General features: G+C 36.8%; 1 protein-coding gene across 1 annotated transcript in view; it reads right to left on the minus strand.

The window, feature by feature from the left end:
- Window positions 1-25,219, minus strand: part of LOC138697768 (serine/threonine-protein kinase 32B) — a 413,746-nt gene that overhangs the window by 365,349 nt on the left and 23,178 nt on the right. Inside the window, exon 2 of the mRNA XM_069823257.1 lies at window positions 151-206. Within this exon, the coding sequence (XP_069679358.1) occupies window positions 151-206 (56 nt within the window). The remainder of the gene's footprint in view (window positions 1-150; window positions 207-25,219) is intronic.

Below are 25,219 nucleotides of genomic sequence, written 5' to 3' on the forward strand. Positions count from 1 at the left end.
CTGTTAGGTCCGTTACATGTATGATATTATGTATTACACTTAATCGTAAAGTTATGCTAGCTTTGCCAAATGACATTTTCGAATAGATGTAACATGGTGTAACTTTAATAAAGGCCAAACACACAACCTTCAGAAAAAATTCCAACTTACCTTTCCGAAGCTGCCCTTTCCGATCGCTCTCAAAATCTGGAAGTGGTCGAAGTTCACTGAAAAGAAACAAAAAAGTAGATCTCAGCTTTATAGAATTCTTTTCGTGTGCAAAAGTAAGAGAAGGCAGAGAATGCATGCTTCTAGTGTACAAACTAATCACTGTCGACGACACAGACCTACACTCGAAAAATATTTGCTTCTTGTTGTCTGTTTAGAGAAAAGCTGCATATGATCCCAGGGAGTTGAAGGGACTTTCACAGCGAACTATAAAAAACCAGGAATCTGGGAGATGTGTAGCTTCCCCGGACAGATGGCGCCAAGGCGAATCACGGTATTTACGGTGCTGATATTGCCAGGTCAATATAGGATGCAGTAGGACATAGTATGTGATTTTCGAACAGATGCCATCGATCTGAGGGGGCTGCGGAATATCAATAGGGAGACTCCGTCAAACCTGGATGTCGTAGCTCAATCGATAAGATAACACCAAGCAGTGAATTACGCACTTAAAGGAATGGGGTCCTAAGGACTTCAACCACCATCCCACAATAAGCCTCAGGCTCCGATTCAAGCCTTCGAGCCCCCCCCCCTCAGAAAATAATTAAAAAAACATTTTCATTATTGTGGAAGAACTTATTGATTTAGCACTACGAAATGTTCTACATCTACTAATAAATTATTGTATACTGTTGCGATATATGCAAATATATATATATATATATATATATATATATATATATATTTCAGCAATCCAAGGTTGGCAGTTATGTCATTATAACTGAAATTAAAATTTTAATCTCTCTTTTATGTGGTACATATTTCCCTTTGACGAACACGGTATCAAGTTTATAAGGAAGTTCTGCAGATAACGCCCAGAGTGTGCCTGAAACTGTGTGCATACAGCTATTGGTATGTACACTTCAATCCCAGTATTATAATAATATATGATAATTTTTCTGCTATACGATAAAGCATTAGTTTATGTCTGCTTACCGGTGTATATTATGCTACGCGTAATATCAGAGACAACGCCAATTTTGCTGAATTTATAAGCAAACTGAAATGAGGAAATTTACAGTATGCAAATACTACCTCATTGAGCTATCGCATTAGCTTAGGGATAAAGAATTGAAGGCTTTTTGAAAAAAGAATCATAGTCCAAAAATGCAAATTTGAGATATTAAGTATAAGTTGAGCGTATTATAGCGGCCATCTACTGGATTAATTGTTAGGGAAAAACACCATAGGTCTATGTTATAGGAGTGGACATTTTCTGTGATTTTCTTAAAACAACCATAGTCCAAAGTCTTTTTTTTTTGTGAAAACAGTCATTGTCCAGCCAGGACGATGGTAGCATTTACAAATATCCCATTCATATCACCTTATGGTCACTGGTTGAGAAGAAACTGTCTTCTGAAGGATGTAGTGGAAAGAATGATGAATGGGAGAAGAGTTCGGGTCAGAACAAGATATCAGATGATAGACGACATTAAAATATATAGATCATATGTGGATACAAAGAGGAAGACAGAAAATAGGAAAGACTGGAGAATGCTGGGTTTGAAGTGAAAGACAGCCCTGAGCAGAACACTATGAATGAGTGGATCATCTTGAAACATTTATCCATACAAACTGCAGGACGTTTGTGTTAGCAGTTCACAAGGTCCAAGTCTGTTCTGAGCTACTGAAATGAGTACTCATTCGTGCGTAATGAAATGCAAGTTACTATGTTTTCTAGTTGTTTGAGAACAATGAAAGAATTACTCATTCGTGTAAGTTACTGATCGAGAATAGTGCATATTGCAGCTAGGTTTTTGTAGTTTTAGGTTACTATGCAAAAAGAGGAAAAAAATATCTGAAAAGTCATCTCGACCATTTTGCAAGAAGAGATCAGTCGAGTATTTTATACTAATCTTCGGAGTTGTCAAAAATGCGCTGAAGCAGAAGGAGCACAGTGATATGTCTTGTGACACAGGTATGATGCACTTGTATTAATTGTGTTCATAAACATTTTTCCTGCTAAACAGGTTTTATAAACTAAAGTTACTACTGTAGAAACGGTGACAGTTTTCGCGGTAACTATGTGAGGCGTGTAACAAATAAAAGCCGCTGAATGCATAAGTCGGATGCTTTCAAGAGAGTTTAATTCTATACTAAACTCGCATAGAATAATCATCCAGTCTATTCTTTATTTTAATTTTGAAACCGTCAGACTTCTCTCCTTGCGTCTATATATAAAAAAAACAAATCAAAGCTTGACGTCTTCTTTTTTTTCCTTTACCTCCCCCTAAAAAAATTGTCAAATTGTAATATTCAAATGTTGATATTTCTATTTCATAAAACATATCAGCCACACCTGTGGAGTAACGGTTAGCGCGTCTGGCAGTGAAACCAGGTGGCCCGGGTTTGATTCCTGGTTGAGGTTGTTTTCGGGGTTTTCCCTCAACCCAATATGAGGAAATGCTTGATAACTATCGGTGCTGGACCCCAGACTCATTTAACCGGCATTATCACCTTCATCTCATTCAGACGCTAAATAACCTAAGATGTTGATACAGCGTCGTAAAATAACCTACGTAAAAAAGATGAGCTTAAAGAGGAGGAGGTTGAGAGGGAAGAAGAACATGCAAATATACTTGGATAATGCCGGAGTCTCAACTTCAGATTAATTTTCGTGCTAGCAACCAGTGGACTCCATACAGCATTATGCAGAAACCAAAACACAACGGCTTAAAAAATAAGATTTTTATTTAAAGCGAGTGTACTATCCTCCCTCTCTCACGCTGACACAGCGCATGGCTTAGTTGTCCCCTCCTCCCCTCCAACAGCCACACTCCCCTCTTTCGCGCAGGCTGGCTGTCACGACGTAATAAGACAACTGTACAATGATTTCTTTTTCCAATCATCTGATTCCATACCTCGTTCTGTAGATCCATCTAAACTGATGGAGTATCGCCACGTGATCTTCCCATTTCCATTTCAGCTATCGAGTTCGTGATTCTACATTCTTCATGCCTGTCCGCCCTCTTAACTCTGTCTTGCTAATCCCATCCAATAACGAGATATGTGGAATCTTTCTTTTCCATTTTTCTCATACATTTCTGTAGCTCGAAGAGGTAAAGAATCGCAGTCTGTCGTCTGCGTACATAGCTCAACCCACCAGGCGTGATTCAGATTTCCGATAAAAAAAAAAAAGAAACAGAGGTCCAATGAAACGGAACTGAAAAGTCCGAATGTAATGGCTCGATTTAGCTCGATTCTGACGTTCTGCAAAGATATATGCAGATTAACATTGCTTTAAAATTGGACCCATTACTTATGACAAAATAGACATTGCAACACAGTGTTCCGAAATGTTATATCCACATCAAATTTTATCGAGGGTTTTATTTAATATGTAATTTAACCACGGCGGTTACCTTCTATTGCTGCTGCTACTAACCATAATTTGTGTATGAAAGGGACGTGGAATGAACCAGTGAAAGCTTATTTCAAAGTTCTCTTCCGTAAAATTTCTGACACGCTGAATCCACAAAAAACACTCAATACTACAGAGTCTTTATTACATTCACAAAGTAACTAACGTTGTAAAGCTGCGGTAGACTACCACAGAATATGAAATATGTTAGTGTGGAATATAGCAGTTTTCCTAGTAGCATTCGTAGAATACAATGCAACTTTAGATGTACAGCTGTCAAAAGAAAAAGTGGCCGCTCTCCTGAAACAAAGTTCCCTTCGGGTATCTTCGCTACAATTCGGAGACAGGCGATGTCACATGTTGTTGGACCACGTTGCCTGATATCTACAGTTATAATTGAAGTGTACTGGGTGTTATTCGATAGCATAATGGTAGCGTTCAGGCCTCTTATTCATGAAGTCCTGCGTTCGACTACAGCCTCGTGCTTTTTATGTCCTTTTTTGTTCTGTTTTTGAGAGAGACAAACTAGATATAATGGCTCCTTTCTCTTTTATGATTATTTTAGTAATTAACATCAGGTTCATTAATATATTATGCCATGACTTTATCAGTATCATTATGATATTGTGGCTGCAAATGGAAAGAAAAAAGATTTTATTCTCAATAAAATATCTTTCGTGGCATAAACATAACAAATTTACTGGCGTCGGCCTTAAAACATTCAAACAATTAAGCGTTCAAAAAACAAAACAAAAAGCCACAATTCAATATTTAGTTTATCTTCCTCTTATCTCGATCATCTTGCAGTCGAGTGGGCATGGAATTGACTAGTCTTTGCAAATAGCGACTGTTCTTAGACATGATATTCCAGGCATTCTGAACATACACACATAAATGTTCTGTCCATGGGCAGGTCTTTCATTGCAAACACAGCAATCTCCAATCTTTCCTATTTTCTGCCTTCCTCTTAGTCTCCGCATATGATCCACATATCCTAATGTCGTCTATTATTCTTTTCAACCAGAGACCCAACCAATTCCTTTTTCTCTTTCTAATCAGTTTCAGCATCATTCTTTCTTCACTCACTTTTTCAAACATAATTTTATTTCTTATTCTGTCTGTCCACTTCACACGCACCGTTCTTCTCCACATCCACATTTCAAATTCTTCAATTCGTTTCTCTTCATTTCGTCGTAATGTCCATGTTCTTTCCCCATACAATGCCACACTCCACACAAAGCACTTCACTAGTCTCTTCCTTAGTTCTTTTTCCAGAGGTTCGCAGAAGATCCTTCTTCTTCTATTAAAAGCTTCCTTTGTTCATGTTTGCAGTTTTCTTGGGAAGGATAGACCTAAATGCGGTAACATCCCGTTGCTTTCCGCACACCACTATCTCTTTCGCATCTTATTAAATTCCAGGGGGCCCAAGCGTGGAGATGAGGAGAGTGGATTTGACTAATTGGGCCCTCCGGACTTCACCGAAAGTCACGGCAAGGGTTAAATATTAATTCTATCAGGATGTTTGACCCGGTCAGAGACCGGGAAATCTCAATTAGCCTTTGCCCCCCGCATCCTGGACTAGCTTCTACGAATCATCAGAAGATCTTAGAGTGTGATTGGGCCAATTTTTCCGAAAATGTTTCCACACTTTTGTTCTCGTAGCTCAGCGGACGAACGTCGGAATTTAGATGTCAACGTCTCAGGTTCAATTCCTCGTTACTCCTTTTCATTTTATTATGGTTCAAGATAGTATAATGTAATAATACAAAAAGAAAAACTAATACCAGTATTATGCAACTGGATTTTTCCAAACCTAATATTAAATTTACGTTATTTATATCGCTAAAGAACGATTACAACATAAATAACTTGAATATTATTTATACAGTATCACTAAAGAACGATAACAGAATATAAATTATAAATATCGGTTTGTTTAATTAATATATTGCGAAAGAACAATAACAATATAAATAACTTGAATATTATTTTATAATGCTAATGAAGGAATACAGAATATAAATGATAACTTGAATATTATTTAAATCGCTAAAGAACGATAACAATATAAAAAACGTGAATATTATTCATATCGGAATTTCACAGATTTATTACAGATGTATTTAAGAAATTGTAGAAGAATAGTAATTAGTAACAGTGTCCTATTTATTCTTCTTGGAGCCAAATTTGTAACTTTTAAAAGTGTGGTTACTATGTTGAAGTGTATGTGTTGTAACGGATGCTTGATTTGTTATGTATGTGAGTCAGTTATGGGATGCTTAATGTCGTAATTATAGTTTGATTGTGTTTGTGTGACTATTGTGTATTACTTTATGATGTATGGTACGGAAAGCTGCATATTTGTGTTATAGAAGTGTTACGTATGTGTGTTGTTAATGTTTTTGTATTTTTCAAATTGATACCTGATATTTGTTTTGCAATCGCAATGCCTAATTTACGGATTGTTTATGTTTTGTTTACATCGCGTAAGCTAATTTAATTTTCTTTTCCATTTCTCTTTATGCTTATCTTTTTTGTGTATAAAACTATAGCCCTAACATACATATGCAAAATAGGGCTAACCCCCATTGGAGATACAATAATAATAATTATTATTCATATCGTTATAATACGATAACAGAATACAAATGATGACCTGAATTTTATTCATATCTCTAAAGAACGATAACAAAATATAAATAACGTGATATCCATAAAGAACGATAACTGGATATAAATGATAATTTGAATATCATTTACATCGCTAAAGAACGATTAAAAAATAAAATGAAAACTTGAAGAAGGCCCGAACCCACGACCTTTGAATCATTAAACAAGCACTCTACCGCTGGTCTACGAGGCGCACATATGGAACACTTTCATAGTTCCGGAACTGCTTGTACAAGCACATGCATCGTGTAACATCGCCGCGATCCGAAGTGGACTTTGAAAATATTCGCTGTTCACGAGTGCGGCCACTTTTTTTTTTTTTTTTTTAACAGCTGTACCAAGATTCTGCTAGTTGCATATACAACTGGCGTTATTATCTACTGTATAATGCTATAAAAATAAAGATATAATAGCCAGATTCTGTAACTTACGGCTTCGTGGTCTAGCAGTCAGTATTCCTAACTATAAATCATGAGGTCCCGGGTTCGATTCTCGTCCTTAGCACGGAGACTTGTACTTAAAGAGACTACGTTCATTAAAAGAAGATTTTTATGGAATACGATGTTACTTGAACTCTTAAAATTTTCCATTACTTACCTGAATTATTGTATTTTATACGAATTTCTATAGGAAAAAGCACATGAGTGTTTTCTTATTAGAAGTAGATTTAATTGGAAACAAAATACCAACGGTAAATATTTAAGTTTATAGTAATTTATGTTTTGAGTTGTCGGATTATGTAATTTTCATTACTAGAATGGGTTTTATTTTATTTTCAGTCTCAGCTATATCATATTAATTCATATTCGAATTAACTCTACTATAATATAAATTTATACCCCAGTTGATATACTTAATTTTTTAAGTAATAACTTAAGTTTGTACGGGATTACTTTTTTTTTTTGTATCTTCACGTTATTCTGCCTACTTATAAATTGATAAAAAAATGTCTAATCAGTTACTAACAGAAACAACATAAATTCTTTCTACACTTCCGGAACTTGTAGTTAAATACTCGTTTCACAATTCAACCCAATTATATCACTTATAATCTAGAAAGGCATTTCGTTGGTTTTCATATGATTCGAGATCCCTCAACTTAAAAAAAAAAAAAAAAAAAAAAAAAATACTTCGATTTCTATACATGCATTCAAGTTTATTTTTTGGCTATTGATACCAATTCTACGAAAATTTCTACAGTATTATAATAGATTTTCGTATTCTACCAAAACTACCGGACCAGTATTCTACAAGGTCGCAACTTTGGTAGCAACTCGTTGAAGAAACAGCGTTTACATTCAAAACATGTAAGTGTTCACATTTATACATCGAACAAAAATCTTCTAAGAAGATGGAAAAAGCAAATAATGCCAAGAGGGGACAACAAACATAAGGATGAGATAAAAAAAATCAAATAGAGGAGAACAATAATCAAGAAAAGCGAAAACAAAATAAAAAAGAGAACAAAATGAAGAAGGTGAGAATTAAAATAAAGTAGAGAAGAAAAAAAATCAAGAATGGGAGAAGAAAAAATCATAGAGGGGAGAATAAAAAACAAGAAATACGAGAACAAACCCAAAAAAGGCGAGAACAAAATAAAAAAGGGCGAGAACAAAATAAAAAAAAGGACGAGAACTATTAAAAAGGTCGAGAACATAGTAAAAAGGCGAGAACAAAATCAAAAAGGGCGAGAACAAAATAAAAAAGGAGATAACAAGATCAGAAGGCAGAGAACAAGCTCAAAAAGCAGAGAACAAGCTCAAAAACAGAGAACAAGATCAGAAAGCAGAGAACAAGATCAAAAAGCAGAGAACAACATCAAAAAGGAGAGAACAAGCTCAAAAAGCAGAGAACAAGCTCAAAAAGCAGAGAACAAGCTCAAAAAGCAGAGAACAAGCTCAAAAAGCAAAGAACAAGCTCAAAAAGCAGAGAACAAGCTCAAAAAGCAGAGAACAAGCTCAAAAAGCAGAGAACAAGCTCAAAAAGCAGAGAACACGCTAAAAAAGCAGAGAACAAGCTCAAAAAGCAGAGAACAAGCTCAGAAAGCAGAGAACAAGCTCAAAAAGCAGAGAACAAGCTCAAAAAGCAGAGAACAAAATGAAAAAGAGGAAAACAAAATAAAAAGGGAAATAACAAAGAGAGAACAAAAATCAAGAATGGAAGAACAAAAAAGGAGAAGAAAAACCATGAAGGAGGAAAGCAAATATCAAGAATGTGAGAATAAAAACAAAGGAGAATAAGTTGAACAGAGCAAAAAGACCGAGATGACAAAGGAAAGACTTACAATGGCGACAAAAACGTCAATATCTAAATATTCCTTACCAAGCATTTTCACCATGACCATGTAATTGTGCTGTTAACGATCATTGCGTTGTAGGACGTTGTTTTAACACGAGAACAAAAACTACCTTTCCGATGAACTCATAAAAAGCAACAAAATTCGACTGCAGTGCAGCCTATAAATCCAACCATTACATAAATTTGAATATCGTCGATAACGTGCTAGTGTAAACACATTTCTATTACAAAAACGAGAAACAAAATAATTGCGAGAGATTAAACACGTCAACCACGTTGAAGCGTGCGTCCCTCTGATGTCTTTTCCGCTAAGCATCGTTCTGTAACGTAGGCTACATGGTTTTGCATTCCATGCAACATTTATAACTCCTCCAGGAACATGACACCTGTCTGCAAACGCCACTGGCTAAAACACAGGATATCTAACTTCACTACTCGCGGCTTCGTTTTAAGCTTTGCTTCTGACGTGTTACCTTAATAAATGACGAAACTCGCTGTTAAGTTTTATGTCGCGCATGCTGCTGTAGAGAAACGTGTCACCCACTGCAATTATAAAACAAAGAAAATTTACATAAAACGTAAGAGACTTGCTGGAATAAAAAAAAGGCCGATATAAAAAACATTCGCCGAGAGTTACTTTTGCCAGTACAAATAACATTATAGCATGGAACATATAGCTATATCTTCCGAGTGCTTGATTAAAGAGACGTGTTCATAATCCCCTGCGATGCTGTCTGTCGGGAGGGGGGGGGTTGTTCTCTTCTGACTTACACTCTGTCTGACTGCTCACACCAGAGGATACGCTTTGAGAGATCTCCGGTTTTGACTATTCTGTTTCGGATGGTAGTTAATGATGTAAAACGTAGCATAGCACATAAAAATTATACGACGCTCCATGTTATCAGAGTTATTACCAGGCTTCGAGACTTCGGACCCGATAGAGCAGTTCAGTGGGAAATCCGCATAACGGCGTACTGAGTATACTGGGCGTTCAGTTCAAAGTGTGTCATGGCTCGCTGTATGTCGTCATGTGGCTAGCCGATGAGCCTAGAGAATTCAATCTTCCTACATCTCCGCAAAGGCGTATTACCTAAATGCAAGAGAAGTTGCCTACCAAGTACGGCGTTCATTCTGAAGAGTACTTACCGATACGTACGGTAACGCCTGTAGTGGCAGGAATGTGAACTGTTTGGAAACATGTACTGAGGTAAGTTTTTCTTACTGTCGGAATATGGGGAGAGGGTTAAGACAATTACTTACGTACAGTATTTGTTGACATTAACTTCGACGGTCAACATGGACACGGAGCATTTGATTTGTATTGTGGAATGTTGCCGTACGCAACCGATGATAACAAATACCCTGGGTACGACTTGCCCGCGCAAAACACAGTTCGAAAGAGGTTATAGTAGCACACAGACCATACAGACCGCCATCTGTTGCTACGACGTTCAAGTTATACCGTACACGTTCCTAACTTCAGATTGAACGCCTTGATTAATAGGCAACTTATCTGACATAAAAGCTGAAACTCGCTTCAAATCGCTGACTCACCAACAGTGACGTCATGACACACTTTGAAATGAACACCCAGTAGTGGTAAAGCGTACAGTGAGTGGGGGTATTGTAGAATGGATGCCAAAAAATACGCAAAGGAAAACGCTCTGGATTTGAAGGTTCTGACGAATAATTTGGTTTTCATACAAACTATGTCTGAAACTATTACACGGTTAGAAAAGTCAGAGCAAGACATGCCAGAGGCCCTCAAATTAATTTAGAAAATGATACAGAGAATTAATAAGACATCAAGTACACCGGTTACTGAACGTGTAAAACAGAAATGGAAATCAATTTTATGTAAAAATAACGGATAACAGCAAATTAGTGGACATAGAGTCACCCGAGAATAAAGGACTATCTCTTAGAGACTGCAATGATGTTAGGTTTTTTTCGTTTTGCTCCTATCACGTCATGCGACGTAGAGCGCAGCTTTCTACAGTACAAACTTTGGCAGATAACCGAAAAAGATTTTCGTTTGAGACACTGAGAATGTATCTTGTAGTACATTGGATTTCGGTACTGTAACTGCACTTCCTAAAGACGACCAATAGGATAAATGAAAAAATTAAAATTGCTACATGCTTATTTCCACCATTAACACTGTGTATAATTAAACAGAAATGCTTATAAAAGACAGGAGAATAAATGTTTTTCACATTCTTTTGACATTATCATTGTGTAATGTATATTTACTTTCAGAATGAACATGTGTGTTTCCCCATACTACCGTACTCTACTCTAAATAGCAACGTTGTTACCTCAACACATCTCTATCTACCTGCAGCGAGTCAACAACCTATAGTGCATGTACAGTAAACTTATTGTATCGGGTCCAAAGTCTCGAAGTCTGGTTATTACCAGTCAACGTTGCGGTCCGAATCCTTCTATGTTAGCCTAAAACAGCAGTGGCGAAAATGTGATCGTGCGCCGAGCCACTGTGTAACCTGCAACGTGCATTGCATAGCACTTATGGAGGGAGGCGGACACCCGAAGAGGAAGTGAAGCAAGAGTCTGACTTATTAACGGATTTCCATTTTCCTTACGCCAAGCATTTAAATATAATTTTATACAGTATAAGGTTACAAACTAATGTTTAGTACGTGTAACGAATAAAGAAATGAATAAGAAAACATAGGACACATTATCAGAACCTAAAATTAATTGTCTTCAGAATGTCTCTGCGACAGAGTTTCAAAATCAGGAATTGTCACTTACTGCCAGCCGTAGTTTTATTTAGTAGGTTATTTTACGACGCTTTATCAAGAGCTTAGGTTATTTAGCGCCTGAATGAGATGAAGGTGATAATGCCGGTGAAATGAGTCCGGGGTCCAGCACCGAAAGTTACCCAGCATTTGCTCATATTGGGTTGAGGGAAAACACCGAGAAAAATCTCAACCAGATAACTTGCCCCAACCGGGAATCAAACCTGGGCCACCTGGTTTCGCGGCCAGACGCGCTAACCGTTACTCCACAGGTGTGGACCCAGTCGTAGTTGATCACGAATGTATGTCTGTCAGTCGTGATCTAAATTTGGTTTTTTACTATGTTCATTGTTGAAAATAATTTTTCACAAACATAAGTTGTAGTGAACATGGCTTCAACAGAGCAAGCGAAAGAACGAAGCTTAGGATATTAACAATAATAATACAATCTTTTAATATTTCCATGAGTGACATGTAGTATAATGCCGTTTTATGTTACACAACCGTTTTCCTTGTAATACTTGTGAACAAATCATATATTTAATATTCTCATCATATTGGCAGCAAAAAAATGCGTCCTCTCATCCTACTTGGAACTTTCGTTTTTGTAGAGGTGCATGGTTTCGAGAAAGACATTGCGATGATACGCCACTCGCAGGTCAGAGACAAATACAAATGGAACGGAGTTTGACTCCAGTGAGTGAGAGGGATGGGGTTGGGGAAGGTAGGAAGCAAGAGAAATGCATAGTTATCATTGCGAGCCACAATGTGTTCGCGAGTCACATTTTCGCGACAGCTGGCCTAAAATAACGGTGGATTACGTTTGTACCAACTAATGTCTATAAGGGCTATCATAAGCGCCAATGACGACGTAACTAAAACGACAACGTGAACATAACAATAGCGATAAATGAAGCAACCCCTAAGAAAGATTTGACAACACCGCTACAAAGTTGTGCCGTGGCTGGTTGACTTTATGAGGGCTGAACCTGGGACGGGACCGTACACTTAGGAACGTTTTGGCTCACTGTGCGCCCTATTTGTGCAATGACTGTCCAAGTCCGACAGATGGCCTGGATGGCATTCGTGAATCCGACGTTGACAGGTGGGCCATTCTGCCTCAGCCCTGATAGAGCCAGTAGCCTGATGCCCCAGGGACCCAGAGTCCCAAGCCCTTCCTATATCAGCATCGGAAACCCGTACTACCCCCAGACTTTACCCCAGCCTCTTTTTACTATTGTAGACGACAGATGAAATCAGGGGGAGGTGGAGAATGTTGGTGAAAGATAGAGGGAAACGGGAGTACTCCGAGAAAAGCCCTCTGCAACCTCTGCTTTGTCCACCACAAATTCCATCACGACCTGGTCGGGAATCGAACCCGGTCCGTCTGGATGGAAGACCAGCGCGCTAGTGCTTAAGCTACAGTTGTGCCGTACGTAATGCGACAAAGTTACAAGTATCGAAAAATACGTATAATGGGTGGTGGTGAAATATAGAGATGTCCTCATAAAACTTGTGCAAGTAGGATTTTGTAACTAACGACAAAATCACAGATATTTTAAGGGTACTGGGTAGAGCTGGTAACAGTATTTTCCCGTATAAATATAAATATATATATATATATATATATATATATATATTTTATTTTCTTGTTCTAAGGCTGTGGACGATTGGAATACATATTTGGTTACCAGCCGGTTGTACATGTTTGTCGTTCTAGTTCACTTACATTGAGAGATGCGCTATTAATTTTCACTCGGTAGAGATATAGTCCAAGCTCTCACAACTGAAACAGTTTTAGTACAAACTTCCTATCTCTGGTGATAATACATCTTCTGCCATTTATACTATACCATCAGAATTACATTTGTACCTGGTAAAAATTCGTGATAAATTTAAATAAAAATATCACGAAATTAGGTCCACACCTGTGGAGTAACGGTCAGCGCGTCTGGCTGCGAAACCAGGTGGCCCGGGTTCGAATCCCGGTCGGGGCAAGTTACCTGGTTGAGGTTTTTTCCGGAGTTTTCCCTCAACCCAATACGAGCAAATGCTGGGTAACTTTCGGTGCTGGACCCCGGACTTATTTCACCGGCATTATCACCTTCACTTCATTCAGACGCTAAATAACCTAGATGTTGATACAGCGTCGTAAAATAACCCAATAAAATAAAAATTAAAAAATCACGAAATTAGATGAATTTGCCCCCACTGAAAAATCATATGTTATCTAGGCCGCATAACTGATAGCTGCACCTCCTTACAAGAAGTCAGGCCAGTATGTCCTTGAGCAAAGTGTCCACAGGACGTTACCTGCTGTCAAATGCAACACAGAGAGCGCGGGGAAGCGTGCAGCTATCGAGTTATGGCGCATTGAATTGCAATATCTGGTGCAGATAATGCGGCACACAACAGCCCACACGCACAATTGAATCCGGCTCCCTAATTGTAAGGATTACGATTGCGCAGTGATAAATTACTACCACGTTACTATGCTCCGTTTGATTTGTGTGCATTGACGTCAGCACAAAACCTTCAATTGTTATACAGGAGGGGCTGCACACATTCTCCAGCTTACTCCATGACGTATTACTATTATTAGCCACCCACAACGAACAGGTACCCACAGTTGTGTACACGAGGTACAGGGAATTCCGTGAGCGAAGCAATCTGCCATCCACCTCCACTCTCCATTCACTACTCCCTTTATACCTCCCCTAATCGTCCAGGTTTCTTCCTAAAATAATTGGTAAATAATTAACATTAAAAAATATAGATTTTATAGATAAAAGATAATAAATCTGTGGTGTTTGTGTAAAGGGAGATAAGTCATAAAAATGAGTTCGGAGATAAATGAAAATTAAACTTGGAACCCTTATTACAAATAATTCTCTACACAAATAAAACGTATCAACAGCTTATATTCTTTGATTTTTGCACACCCACTTGTATAATTTAACTTGTGTGTTCATCTGGGGAACAAAATTCAACCTGGACAAAAAAATGACTTACACCCCTTTACCCGAACACCACAGAAATATCCTCATATAATAATATTAACATTGCACTTTTTCCTGGTTGTACCACATATTCCGCGCGGTTACCTACAAGTACCTCTTTGTTCCTACGGAGATATTTTCAATATATCTATGAAATTGAGTAATCCACTCTTTGTGATTCAAGCTCATATTTTTCACTAGACGTTTCCCCCCCCCTTGCCACAATGCATGTTCTTTCACCCTCTCTTCTTTCACATCGTCCACCCAGTCTTTCATGTCCTTTCATGCTCTCAACCACCCCAGTTTTCTTCCTAATTTTCTCTCCATTCTCACACTCTTCCTCTTCTTTGTTCACCGTCTCCCCGATTCTTCCTCGTCCTTAATCTCCTCCTCCCCCACTCTTCCTCGTCCTTGTCCCCCACCTTTTCCACGCCTCCCAATACTACCTCGTCAATATTCTCCGCCTTTCCCAATCTTCCTTTCCTCATTATCGACTCTCCATCCTTTAAATTTGCTCCAAAAAAGAATTATCAAAATTTATCTATATAAACCTTTTGATTACCAACAAAATTATTTTTTCAGGAATTTGGTGTATTAAATTTAGAAAAAATTTATAAACAAACATTGCTGATTTACTTCCATAAAAATCACAATAAATTTAAATTTTATCCTCATGAATACCATGCGAGACAAAACTACAGTTTCTTTCTAAATACTCCCAAATGCCACACAACTGCTGGATTAAAACACAGCATGAATTTTGGACCCAAAATATATAATGTATTAATTAGAGCTTACCCTAAGCTAAGTACACTTAACACACACAGATTTAAGAAATAATTCAGATTAATTATTTAATTGTTTAAGCTAATTGAGTTAAAAATTGATACTCTAATATTCATGTACTTTTGTATTTTCTATTTGTATATAGATCCTATCATTACATGCTGTATGTATTTTACCATTTATTAATGTTATTGTGCTCAATGAACTCTCTTAATTTTGTGATATATGTATCTTGTATAACTGATCTGAACTGCGCCCGAGCACGAGCTTCTGCTCTTTCGGGCTGCAATGCCTAATGTAGCTCAAGTGTAAAGTATTAAATAAATAAATAAATAAATAAATAAAATGAATAAAATTTACCTCCGCATTCTCCTGTTCTTCGTCCTCTCCTTTGTCCTTCGCCTCCTCCAGTCTCCCTCGCCGTTGTTTCCAGCCTACCTATTCTTCCCGTCCTTATCCCCAATCCAACGCCCAGGATACGTTTCATTGAACCTACTACAACCTAATGTCGTTTTGGTTGCTTCCGCATGTGAGTGCTGATGAAGGACATGAGACTTTCGCCCGATATTTTCAAACAGCTATATGTCAGATACTGTTAAAAACAGGGCATATGTTCATATAAATTTTTCTGTTCAGAATCACCAATACTATCACCCCGCACACCATGTATAATTCCTCCTGAATCACCCTGTATATGGAGTAGCAGGAGGGAAACTTCGAGGTAACAATGTAACGTTTGCAGGGTGATCAATTCCGTCACAATAACTTCGTGACTAATAACACGATTGAAAGAAATGTGGTCTAATTCGATTGGGTATACGACTATGATGCGAGCATGAACTTGGTGGGAGCCCACGGCGAGTGGCGATCATTTTGGCGGTGAGCGAAAATTTCCTGCCAGTAGACCTGTATCTCGCGATTGAGATTTGCTGGCGTCCTGATTTTGGTACCAAACGAAAGATCTCGTCTAGATCTGTCGATACGTATTAACGTAAACCCCACGGCTATGTCCCCGACACAACCACAACCATTTTTGTCCTGTTCTTCTTCTTCTTCTTCTTCACCTCCTCCCAGTTTCACTTGTTTCTGTCAAGTGGTCAGCTTAACACCTATGTAAGCACCTGACAGAGATACGCATTCTGCGACTCCGGAGTAAGGAAAATGTAGAATTTCCTCTCCGAGAATAGAACCCTAATTTATCACCGCTACCACTGCCGCCGCCACCCCATAATGGCACCCTTCCCTACACTTCCACTTCAATCAGGAAGACGAGAGGTGTACCGACATGCTTGTCCTTGATTGCTCTATCGATTTGTTAACGCCGGATATAGGCCTACGTTTTCCTTACAACCGCGGAGATCTTTTGTCTAGCATGTGTTCTGCTTACTGGCCCATCGGGTCCAATTCGGAAAGCTACTGTTTCAAGCTACGACCTCTATATCCTTACTGATTGTTCAGTGGATTTCACGAGTAGTATTCAGATGTATCGCCTCTCTGAATAGCAGAGGACACTGAGGATATAAATCTACTTTAGCTAGAAAAGGCAGAATAATTTTGGCTGGAGCCATCGGTCACACGCCCTAAGTCTACTACATCACTGGTCTTACAGTTTTTCTTATTTTCGGAAAGCTATGCCAAGAATTTAATGCAACTGACCAGGTCTGAATCCGTGAGCCTCAGAGCCACCTGTTTGTATGTATGTATTTATTTACACTGCAAGTGGGCAAGCACCCGGTGGCAGTGGTGCAAACAATATAAATACACAATAAAATTACAATACAATACAATTATACAATATACAATACAATTATACAATCCGCAATACAATAAGAATACACAATGCAATTTAACACCTCATTAATCTCATAAAATGTCTCCCTATCACATAAAATGTCTCCACTTTTATTAATGCTTCGAACTTACAATTATCTACCAAATAAACAGGATTTAGATTTTTCGTTATCGTACAATATGTACAAGAAAAAGTTATCTAAAGCATTACTTGAAACACATGTTCTGTGTTGGTGAGTTTTTTTAATAAATGAATTGAGCCTATTCGGCCTGCTGTGTAGTGCTGTATATTGAATTTATTAACATGGTGTTGTATTTGCTCTGCAATTTGCCAATTATAGCTACGCCTACATTTTGCATTTTTGGCTGTGATGTCTGTACTTGCCTCTTTTTGATTTGTTTTTATTTGGTGTTTTTCATTTATATCTGTATCTGTCTTTTTTATTTAGGTGGTATCTATTTGTTTTTTTTTCCTTCTCTTTTCCATTTTTAATTTGCAATTACACTTGTATCTGTTTTACCTCTTTTTCGTGTTGTATGCAATATGTTTTTTTTATCTGTACTGTCTATTGTAATTGGGGCTTTGCCCTATTATGGACATAAATAGATAAATAAATAAATAAATAAACACAATAATTACAATTAATGATAATACATAAAATAACCTAATTAATAAGTGAACCTAATTTTACATTACAACCTACGTATGTATAGGCCCTACGTATGTTTCACATTGGTACGGATAATAATCTTTCACTTTATTTTCATCTCACTCACTGCACTGGCACTATGACACATTTCACTGACACTATATAACACATTTCACTGACATTATAGAACACATTTCATTGACAACTATAGAACACATTTCATTTATACTACAAATTATCACCGATCGAAACTATTCACTACACTATAAAACCATAAATTCACTGACTCACTACGCTTCACTGATACAACACTTCAAATAAGACATACAATTACACCGTTATTCATACTTATGAACAGAACTACATTTAAACTAAACTTACAATTGAAACCAAGGGAATAACTCGTCAGGCTAAATATAGTAAATACATGTCACCTTAAAAAATAAATGTCATCTTAATTTTAATTTACACTTTATACACAACGTTATAAGTTATTCTTGAATCTCCTTAAGGAAGGACAGCCCTCAAAGACAGCTGCAGGTAGGTCATTCCAATCATTTATAGTTCTATTTAAAAATGAGAATTTACCTACATCCGTTTTCTGTTTCCTACATTTGATTTTAAAATCATGATCGTTCCTACCATAGTACGTTGGCTTCTCTAACCGAGTTTTTGACCTACATGTGCTCTATATAATGATGTTATTCTAGTTTTTCTACGTCTGTTTTCCAATGTTTTCCATTTAAGTTCTTTTATCGTATCATTTCCGTCTTCTCTTTTACTAATTTCCGTCTTCTCTTTTACATTTCCGTCTTCTCTTTTACATTTCCGTCTTCTCTTTTAGAATAATATCCGCTATACCATCGAGTACAACTAGCGATTTTCACCACGATTTATAAGAAAGTTCTATACCAATATTTTTAAATGTTTGTAACTGATGGGAACCAAAGACACACAATCTACAAAAAATGCAAAAGATGTTTAAAGACTATCCTAGCCGCTCAATCTTTTTGTTCACTATTGTACCTTCGCTGCATTGCGATGGTTTAAATTGTTCTAAATAAAAAAAAAATTGAATGAATTTCAAGAAACAGATATACGTTTTGGCGCTTTGCTTTGAAATAGAAATGTAGGCTGTCAAATGCTTCGGAATTTGTCACAGTATTGGTTCCTTCTTCCACTGATAATCAAAAATTCTAACAGATGGTTCATGTTTATTTATTTTTCTGATTGTATCCAAACATGTTTGTATTTATTAATTTTGTCGAAAATCGATGTGGCTTCTAGTTTGTGAGATACTTTTCTTACTTTCTTACTTTTTATTATTCCAATTGATAAAATACATTACGTAAGAAGAGTCGGTAGTTATTAATTGCGTGGAAATATTCATCAACAGAACAGAAACTTTTTCAATCGAAAACTTTTTTAATTTAGTTTCAAAATGAGAAACCTTACTTACATTCTTAATATCCTCAGGCAATTTATTATAAAATTTCAATCCAATAATGTCTGGTGATTTACATACAACTATTAATTTATTAAATGGATGTGAAATGCATTACATTGCCTGGTATTAAGATCATGAAAATTCCAATTCTAGACGAATACTTGCCTATTACAAAATACAAATTTAAAATATAGAAATTAGGAAAAGTTACAATTTTAAAGGATTTCAAATATTCTTTTGTTTATTAATTAATTCTTTTACCCATCTACGCTGTCCTTTATTTCACCGTCCTTAGCAACCTAAACAATGGCTTTATTCACAACAGTGAATTAAAAGTTTTTAAATCACATTTGAATTATATTTTTAAATCACTCTCTCCTCGACAACCAACATATTAGCAACAATAAAATCCCTTCAATCATTCATTCATTTATAACTTCACAAACAACATATTACAAAGAAAAGGCCTACAATTATAAATGAAATTTAGATACTAGTAATGAAATTGAAATACCAGTAATTGATTAAAATATTTTATGGCACACGAGAGTAAACAGATTTTATGCCATCCTAGCATTATAAACAGGTTGTTACTACATCCAAAATAGTGCATAATGGGTTTATTATAGCACGCGTGCCGATAATAGCAATGACGTATTCCCTATGACGTAATACAGGAACGCTTGCTATCTTGCTTACAGCTTTTACGCGCTACGTAACAGGAAATGAAATGCAGGGTAGAAGGTAACGTATAATTTATTTCCAATCTTTAACAATTTTATATCTTTTTGTAATATCACATAAAACAGTTTTGTGGTTCAGAGAAACTATATTAACAAAATAAAGGAACATTTGTAACATAGCCTGCAAGGTCATCAATCCATTTCTCTTCACTCAATGTCCAGGCGCAACTAATCGATACGAACATATGAAGACTTTGTCAGCTATGGATCCCGAATTCATTTCACAATTTATTTCCTACAATTTATAATGCTAAGATGCCATAAAGTGTTGTATCCAACTCGTGGATAATCTTATTACGACACTCGTGAAAATTGTCCCACGATCGATAGTGACAAACATTCACTCATGCCATAATCATCAAGATTATCCATATGTTGCATGAATAACTATTATGCGCTCGTGGATATGATCACCCTCGGCTTCGCCTGGGGTACTAAACTTTCCACTCGGGGATAAAATATAATTTGTCTCTCTTACAATACAAATTACTATCTTTTTTTATTTATTCACCTAATTATGTATTTATTTACTTCAGTCTTCTGCAATTTATTTATATTTTAATCAGCAAAGTGTTGTTTTCTTAAGTTTTACAACTACAGACTTTATTAACTGCTATAACCAAGTTCAAAGCGAGTCTATTAATTTTGTCAGGGACTGTACTTTTCGGTGTCTGGACGCCATCACAGTTACAATTTGTGTGTCACGAGACCTTTTACTTCCTTCATAGGTGGTCGTCCAATAGGACGGAACTTAAATGAAAACCGTTAAAATTTAATTAAAATGGTTCAGACACTCAAAGCATCATAAAATGCCAGGTAAACATCAACGCGCACCTGTCAAATAATTGGATTCTTTATCTGATTTTAATCCACTTTATGTCCTCCTTTTCTGTCGTACTAACCCAGAAAGAGGAACTTTACGAGATTTCCCTGCGTTAACCTATAAAAACATCGATCAGAACGATCCTATAGATTAAATTGAGATCATTAGCTGCCACATACAACGAAGTTTCATTACTGCTTTATGTACGTTTACTATTAATATGCCATCACTGAGGATATAAAACAATACACAGTCGTCCACTATGATTAAATGGTTGCTATGGATGTCGTCTGATATTCGTGGATAATACTATTTTAATGATGATGATTAGAGCCCGGTTTTTTTATGCAAGTGCAGTTTTTTATACAGGGACATCATTTTATTTTTACTAACATTTCTAATATTAACCTGACTATACCTTTGGATTAATGGTTGAGAACCGTTTGCTACCCCCTTCCACGGCTGGAGTTCGATGATACTGGCGTAAAATACAAACAAACCACTTCAATAGGTATAGGACGGAAGAAAAGTAGTTCATCCATTTACATAAACTAGGAAATATCGCGATTTTGAGTTTGATAATTTTCATTGGGGTTTTGTTTAATCAAAATACAGTACAGTATTAACAATAAGTGTTTTTACTCACGAACTGAGCTATCCATTCGGACGTACTCATTGTGCAGTGTACATTATACTGTCTACAGCACATTAGCGTACAAGAGAATGAAGTTAAATTGAAAAATAATCATAATATGGATATTTAAACACATTTTTGAAAATGGTGTCCGTTCATTTCGATACAGGCTTCAGTTCTAATGTGCATATTATCGCACTATAGACTATTGCATCCAATTCCAATTACCAGTTTCGTCTTTCGTACCAGTAACTCATGTTGAAATAATTCTGTACCTACTCTATAAAAGAGTACCTTACGTACTATAAATTCAATCTTCACTTCTGCCCGATCCGAAAAGATAAAATTACTCAGACATACTATCTACTGTCCATCCAAGTAGTTACGTCGCAGGGTCGTAGAAAGGGGGGAAATCACGTGACAGTTAATTACTTAACGAGACCCTTTTATTTAAGTTATTTTAAACAGTTGTGTAATATTACGTAGACGTCCAATTTCTAACAGAAATTAATGTTTTCAGAAAAGAGCTAAGACAGCTCAGCCACTAGCCTTTACAGAGGGGCGAGCAGGAGCGGGTGGGGGAAACCGGGATGCGACGTAGGCAAACGGACAACAGTACTTGTGCTAAAATATGATTCAATATTGCAAGCTCTTTCGTCACTAGAAAACGCGAATATATTTCTGGAACGTACTATAGGCCTTCTCACTAACTCAGTACTGTTTATTATGACCGTAAGACAACTTTGACTGCATACGCGGCCTTGGTTCTAGTAAGAGGAGTGGGAGTGAAGTACATTCAAAAACTCAGGTACAATAAAAATTGAAGTAAAAATAAAATTATGTCCCTGTATAAGCTTGTTAAACTTTGATGAAAGATTGATGGAACGGAGAAAAATTCTCTCCGGCGCCGGGATTTGAACCCGGGTTTTCAGCTCTACGTGCTGATGCTTTATCCACTAAGCCACGCCGGATACAACCCCCACGCCGGTTAGAATCGTCTCAGATTAAGCTCCATCTCCTGGGTTCCCTCTAGTGGCCGCCCTCTGCATTACGTCATAGATGTCTATGAACGCAGGACCGAAGTCCATACATGTGTTGAGGTGCACTCGAATGAGTGACTGGTTGGCCGGGATCCGACGGTATAGGCGCCGTCTTAAATCACAAAGTGATTTATTACGCATATCATATATATTTTGATGTACCGACGTACATATGATATTTCCATGCAGATATTCTGCGTCATCATATGATGAAAGAATACTTCGGTACATCAAAATATATATTGTTAAAATTTGCTAATATTCATTTTATGATATCGATTCCTAATAACCGTATTTTTTTCGTACATATGTTTGCATGTTTTGGCCTTTTTTTAAAGTAAATTCATGCATAATGCATATTTTCAAGATTTTAGATTTAATAGCATTTAGAATTTCATATTGCATATTATGTCCTTTATCTGGATTTAGTGCATATATTAACTTGCATAATAGTGCCTCATATGAATGTTGCTTCGTAGAATCTGGTATTTCCACGTTATTTGTCTATTGAGAAAAAGATCAAAGAAATCTACCGGTAATATGGTTTCGTGGCATCCTACCTGGCAATCTAGTCAGTGCACTTTCCACCAAATTCTTCCTTTGTTACACTGGAATTTTCAACCCCAAATTCTCGTTGGTTACAAGCCGGAAATCAAAATATTGAAAGAAAGAAAAAAGGCAGAAGCAGCATGCTTGTAAACTGCAATTTTGTACACTTTTGAGTCTGATCAACTCGTCTTGATCACGGTTAATGAAATTGACCATAAGTCTTCCATACTGCATCTCTCTCACATTAAACTTAACAGTAGGAAGTATTCACAGCACCGTATATTTTAATTTATTTTCCTGCTTCGCTTTATTTACATTTATTTCCTTTTTCTCCGAAGTGTTCTAACTTCGACTTTATAACAACGACAAATCTGCAATTTTTGTGCATTAATTGTGCCCCAAATTCCGTTCACGAAACCCTGCTTATTCCCTTAGCGCTCCCTTATGTGCTCGTAACTTTATTAGTTTTAATATAAACCCTTTGTTGTTCTTTATGATCAGCTTACAGTCTCCTAGCATACTAATATATTCAGCGTAAACAAGGATATGCACTGAGCAAGATTAAAATAGTCTGCATTTTTCTTTTCTTTTTTAAGTTATTACTAAACAAACTTGAGAAGAAAGAGACTTAGGGCATCCCTTCACTTCGGGAATAAAGAATTTACATTGTTCTCAACAGAAACTTTGCAATATTAATCTCTTTACATGTTTCAGTCACGCGATTAGTTATGCTGGTTTATAACTACGAAGTTGAACAATGTATAAATAGTTTATGGCTGTTCGCGATAGCGCCATGGTTAAACGCTGCAAAGCTGGGAGATAGAGGGTTCGATTACTGAAGGGGTCATGAACTTTCTCTATTGATCTAATCCTTCCGATCGGGCTATTAACCCTGAAATTTATTCAACTTCCAATATAAATGAGTACCAGAGACATTTTTAGGAGGTAAAGGCTTGCATCCCTACTACTCTTAATGCAGATTGTTTGTAAAGGTGGGAGCCTTAACGTCCCGCCTTATTCTGGGACGATTTGATCTGTAATTGGAGTTGATTTTATGTCCACCTATGAATATTTTTATGCATTTCAGCCACATTATATTTGAGAAAACTCCATAAAAACTATAATTTTTTGTATCATGATCAAAGTCCGCTAATCGATTAAAATCTAGACATTACTAATGTTTGTTTCTGTTGAATTGGTTATTGTTGCTAACATTATCAAGTTAGAAATTGTTATCTTGTGATTAAAATTGGTTTCAGTCTTTTGTGTGTTTATTATTTTATAAAACTGTGACAGCGGATTTTCAAATCTCGCATGGCTTTATTTTTTGGAGTCATCCTCCTTTGTTAATTTGATATAAAGTGTAAATTTAAATTCAATGATTACTTACTTACTTACTTACTTACTTACTTACAAATGGCTTTTAAGGAACCCGAAGGTTCATTGCCGCCCTCACATAAGCCCGCCATCGGTCCCTATCCTGTGCAAGATTAATCTAGTCTCTATCATCACACCCCACCTCCCTCAAATCCATTTTAATATTATCCTCCCATCTACGTCTCGGCCTCCCTAAAGGTCTTTTTCCCTCCGGTCTCCCAACTAACACTCTATATGCATTTCTGGGTTCGCCCATACGTGCTACATGCCCTGCCCATCTCAAACGTCTGGATTTTAAGTTCCTAATTATGTTAGGTGAAGGATACAATGCGTGCAGTTCTGTGTTGTGTAACTTTCTCCATTCTCCTGTAACTTCATCCCGCTTAGCCCCAAATATTTTCCTAAGCACCTTATTCTCAAACACCCTTAACCTATGTTCCTCTCTCAGAGTGAGAGTCCAAGTTTCACAACCATACAGAAGAACAGGTAATATAACTGTTTTATAAATTCTAACTTTCAGATTTTTGAACAGCAGACTGGATGATAAGAGCTTCTCAACCGAATAATAACACGCATTTCCCATATTTATTCTGCGTTTAATTTCCTCCCGAGTGTCATTTATATTTGTTACTGTTGCTCCAAGATATTTGAATTTTTCCACCTCTTCGAAGGATAAATCTCCAATTGTTATATTTCCATTTCGTACAATATTCTGGTCACGAGACATAATCATATACTTCGTCTTTTCGGGATTTACTTCCAAACCGATAGCTTTACTTGTTTCAAGTAAAATTCCCGTGTTTTCCCTAATCGTTTGTGTATTTTCTCCTAACATATTCACGTCATCTGCATAGACAAGAAGCTGATGTAACCCGTTCAATTCCAAACCCTGCCTGTTATCCTGAACTTTCCTAATGGCATATTCTAGAGCGAAGTTAAAAAGTAAAGGTGATAGTGCATCTCCCTGCTTTAGCCCGTTGTGAATTGGAAAAGCATCAGATAGAAACTGATCTATACGGACTCTGCTGTATGATTCACTGAGACACATTTTAATTAATCGAACTAGTTTCTTGGGAATACCA

Source organism: Periplaneta americana, chromosome 4 (genome assembly GCF_040183065.1).
Source record: "Periplaneta americana isolate PAMFEO1 chromosome 4, P.americana_PAMFEO1_priV1, whole genome shotgun sequence".
Taxonomy (NCBI): domain Eukaryota; kingdom Metazoa; phylum Arthropoda; class Insecta; order Blattodea; family Blattidae; genus Periplaneta; species Periplaneta americana.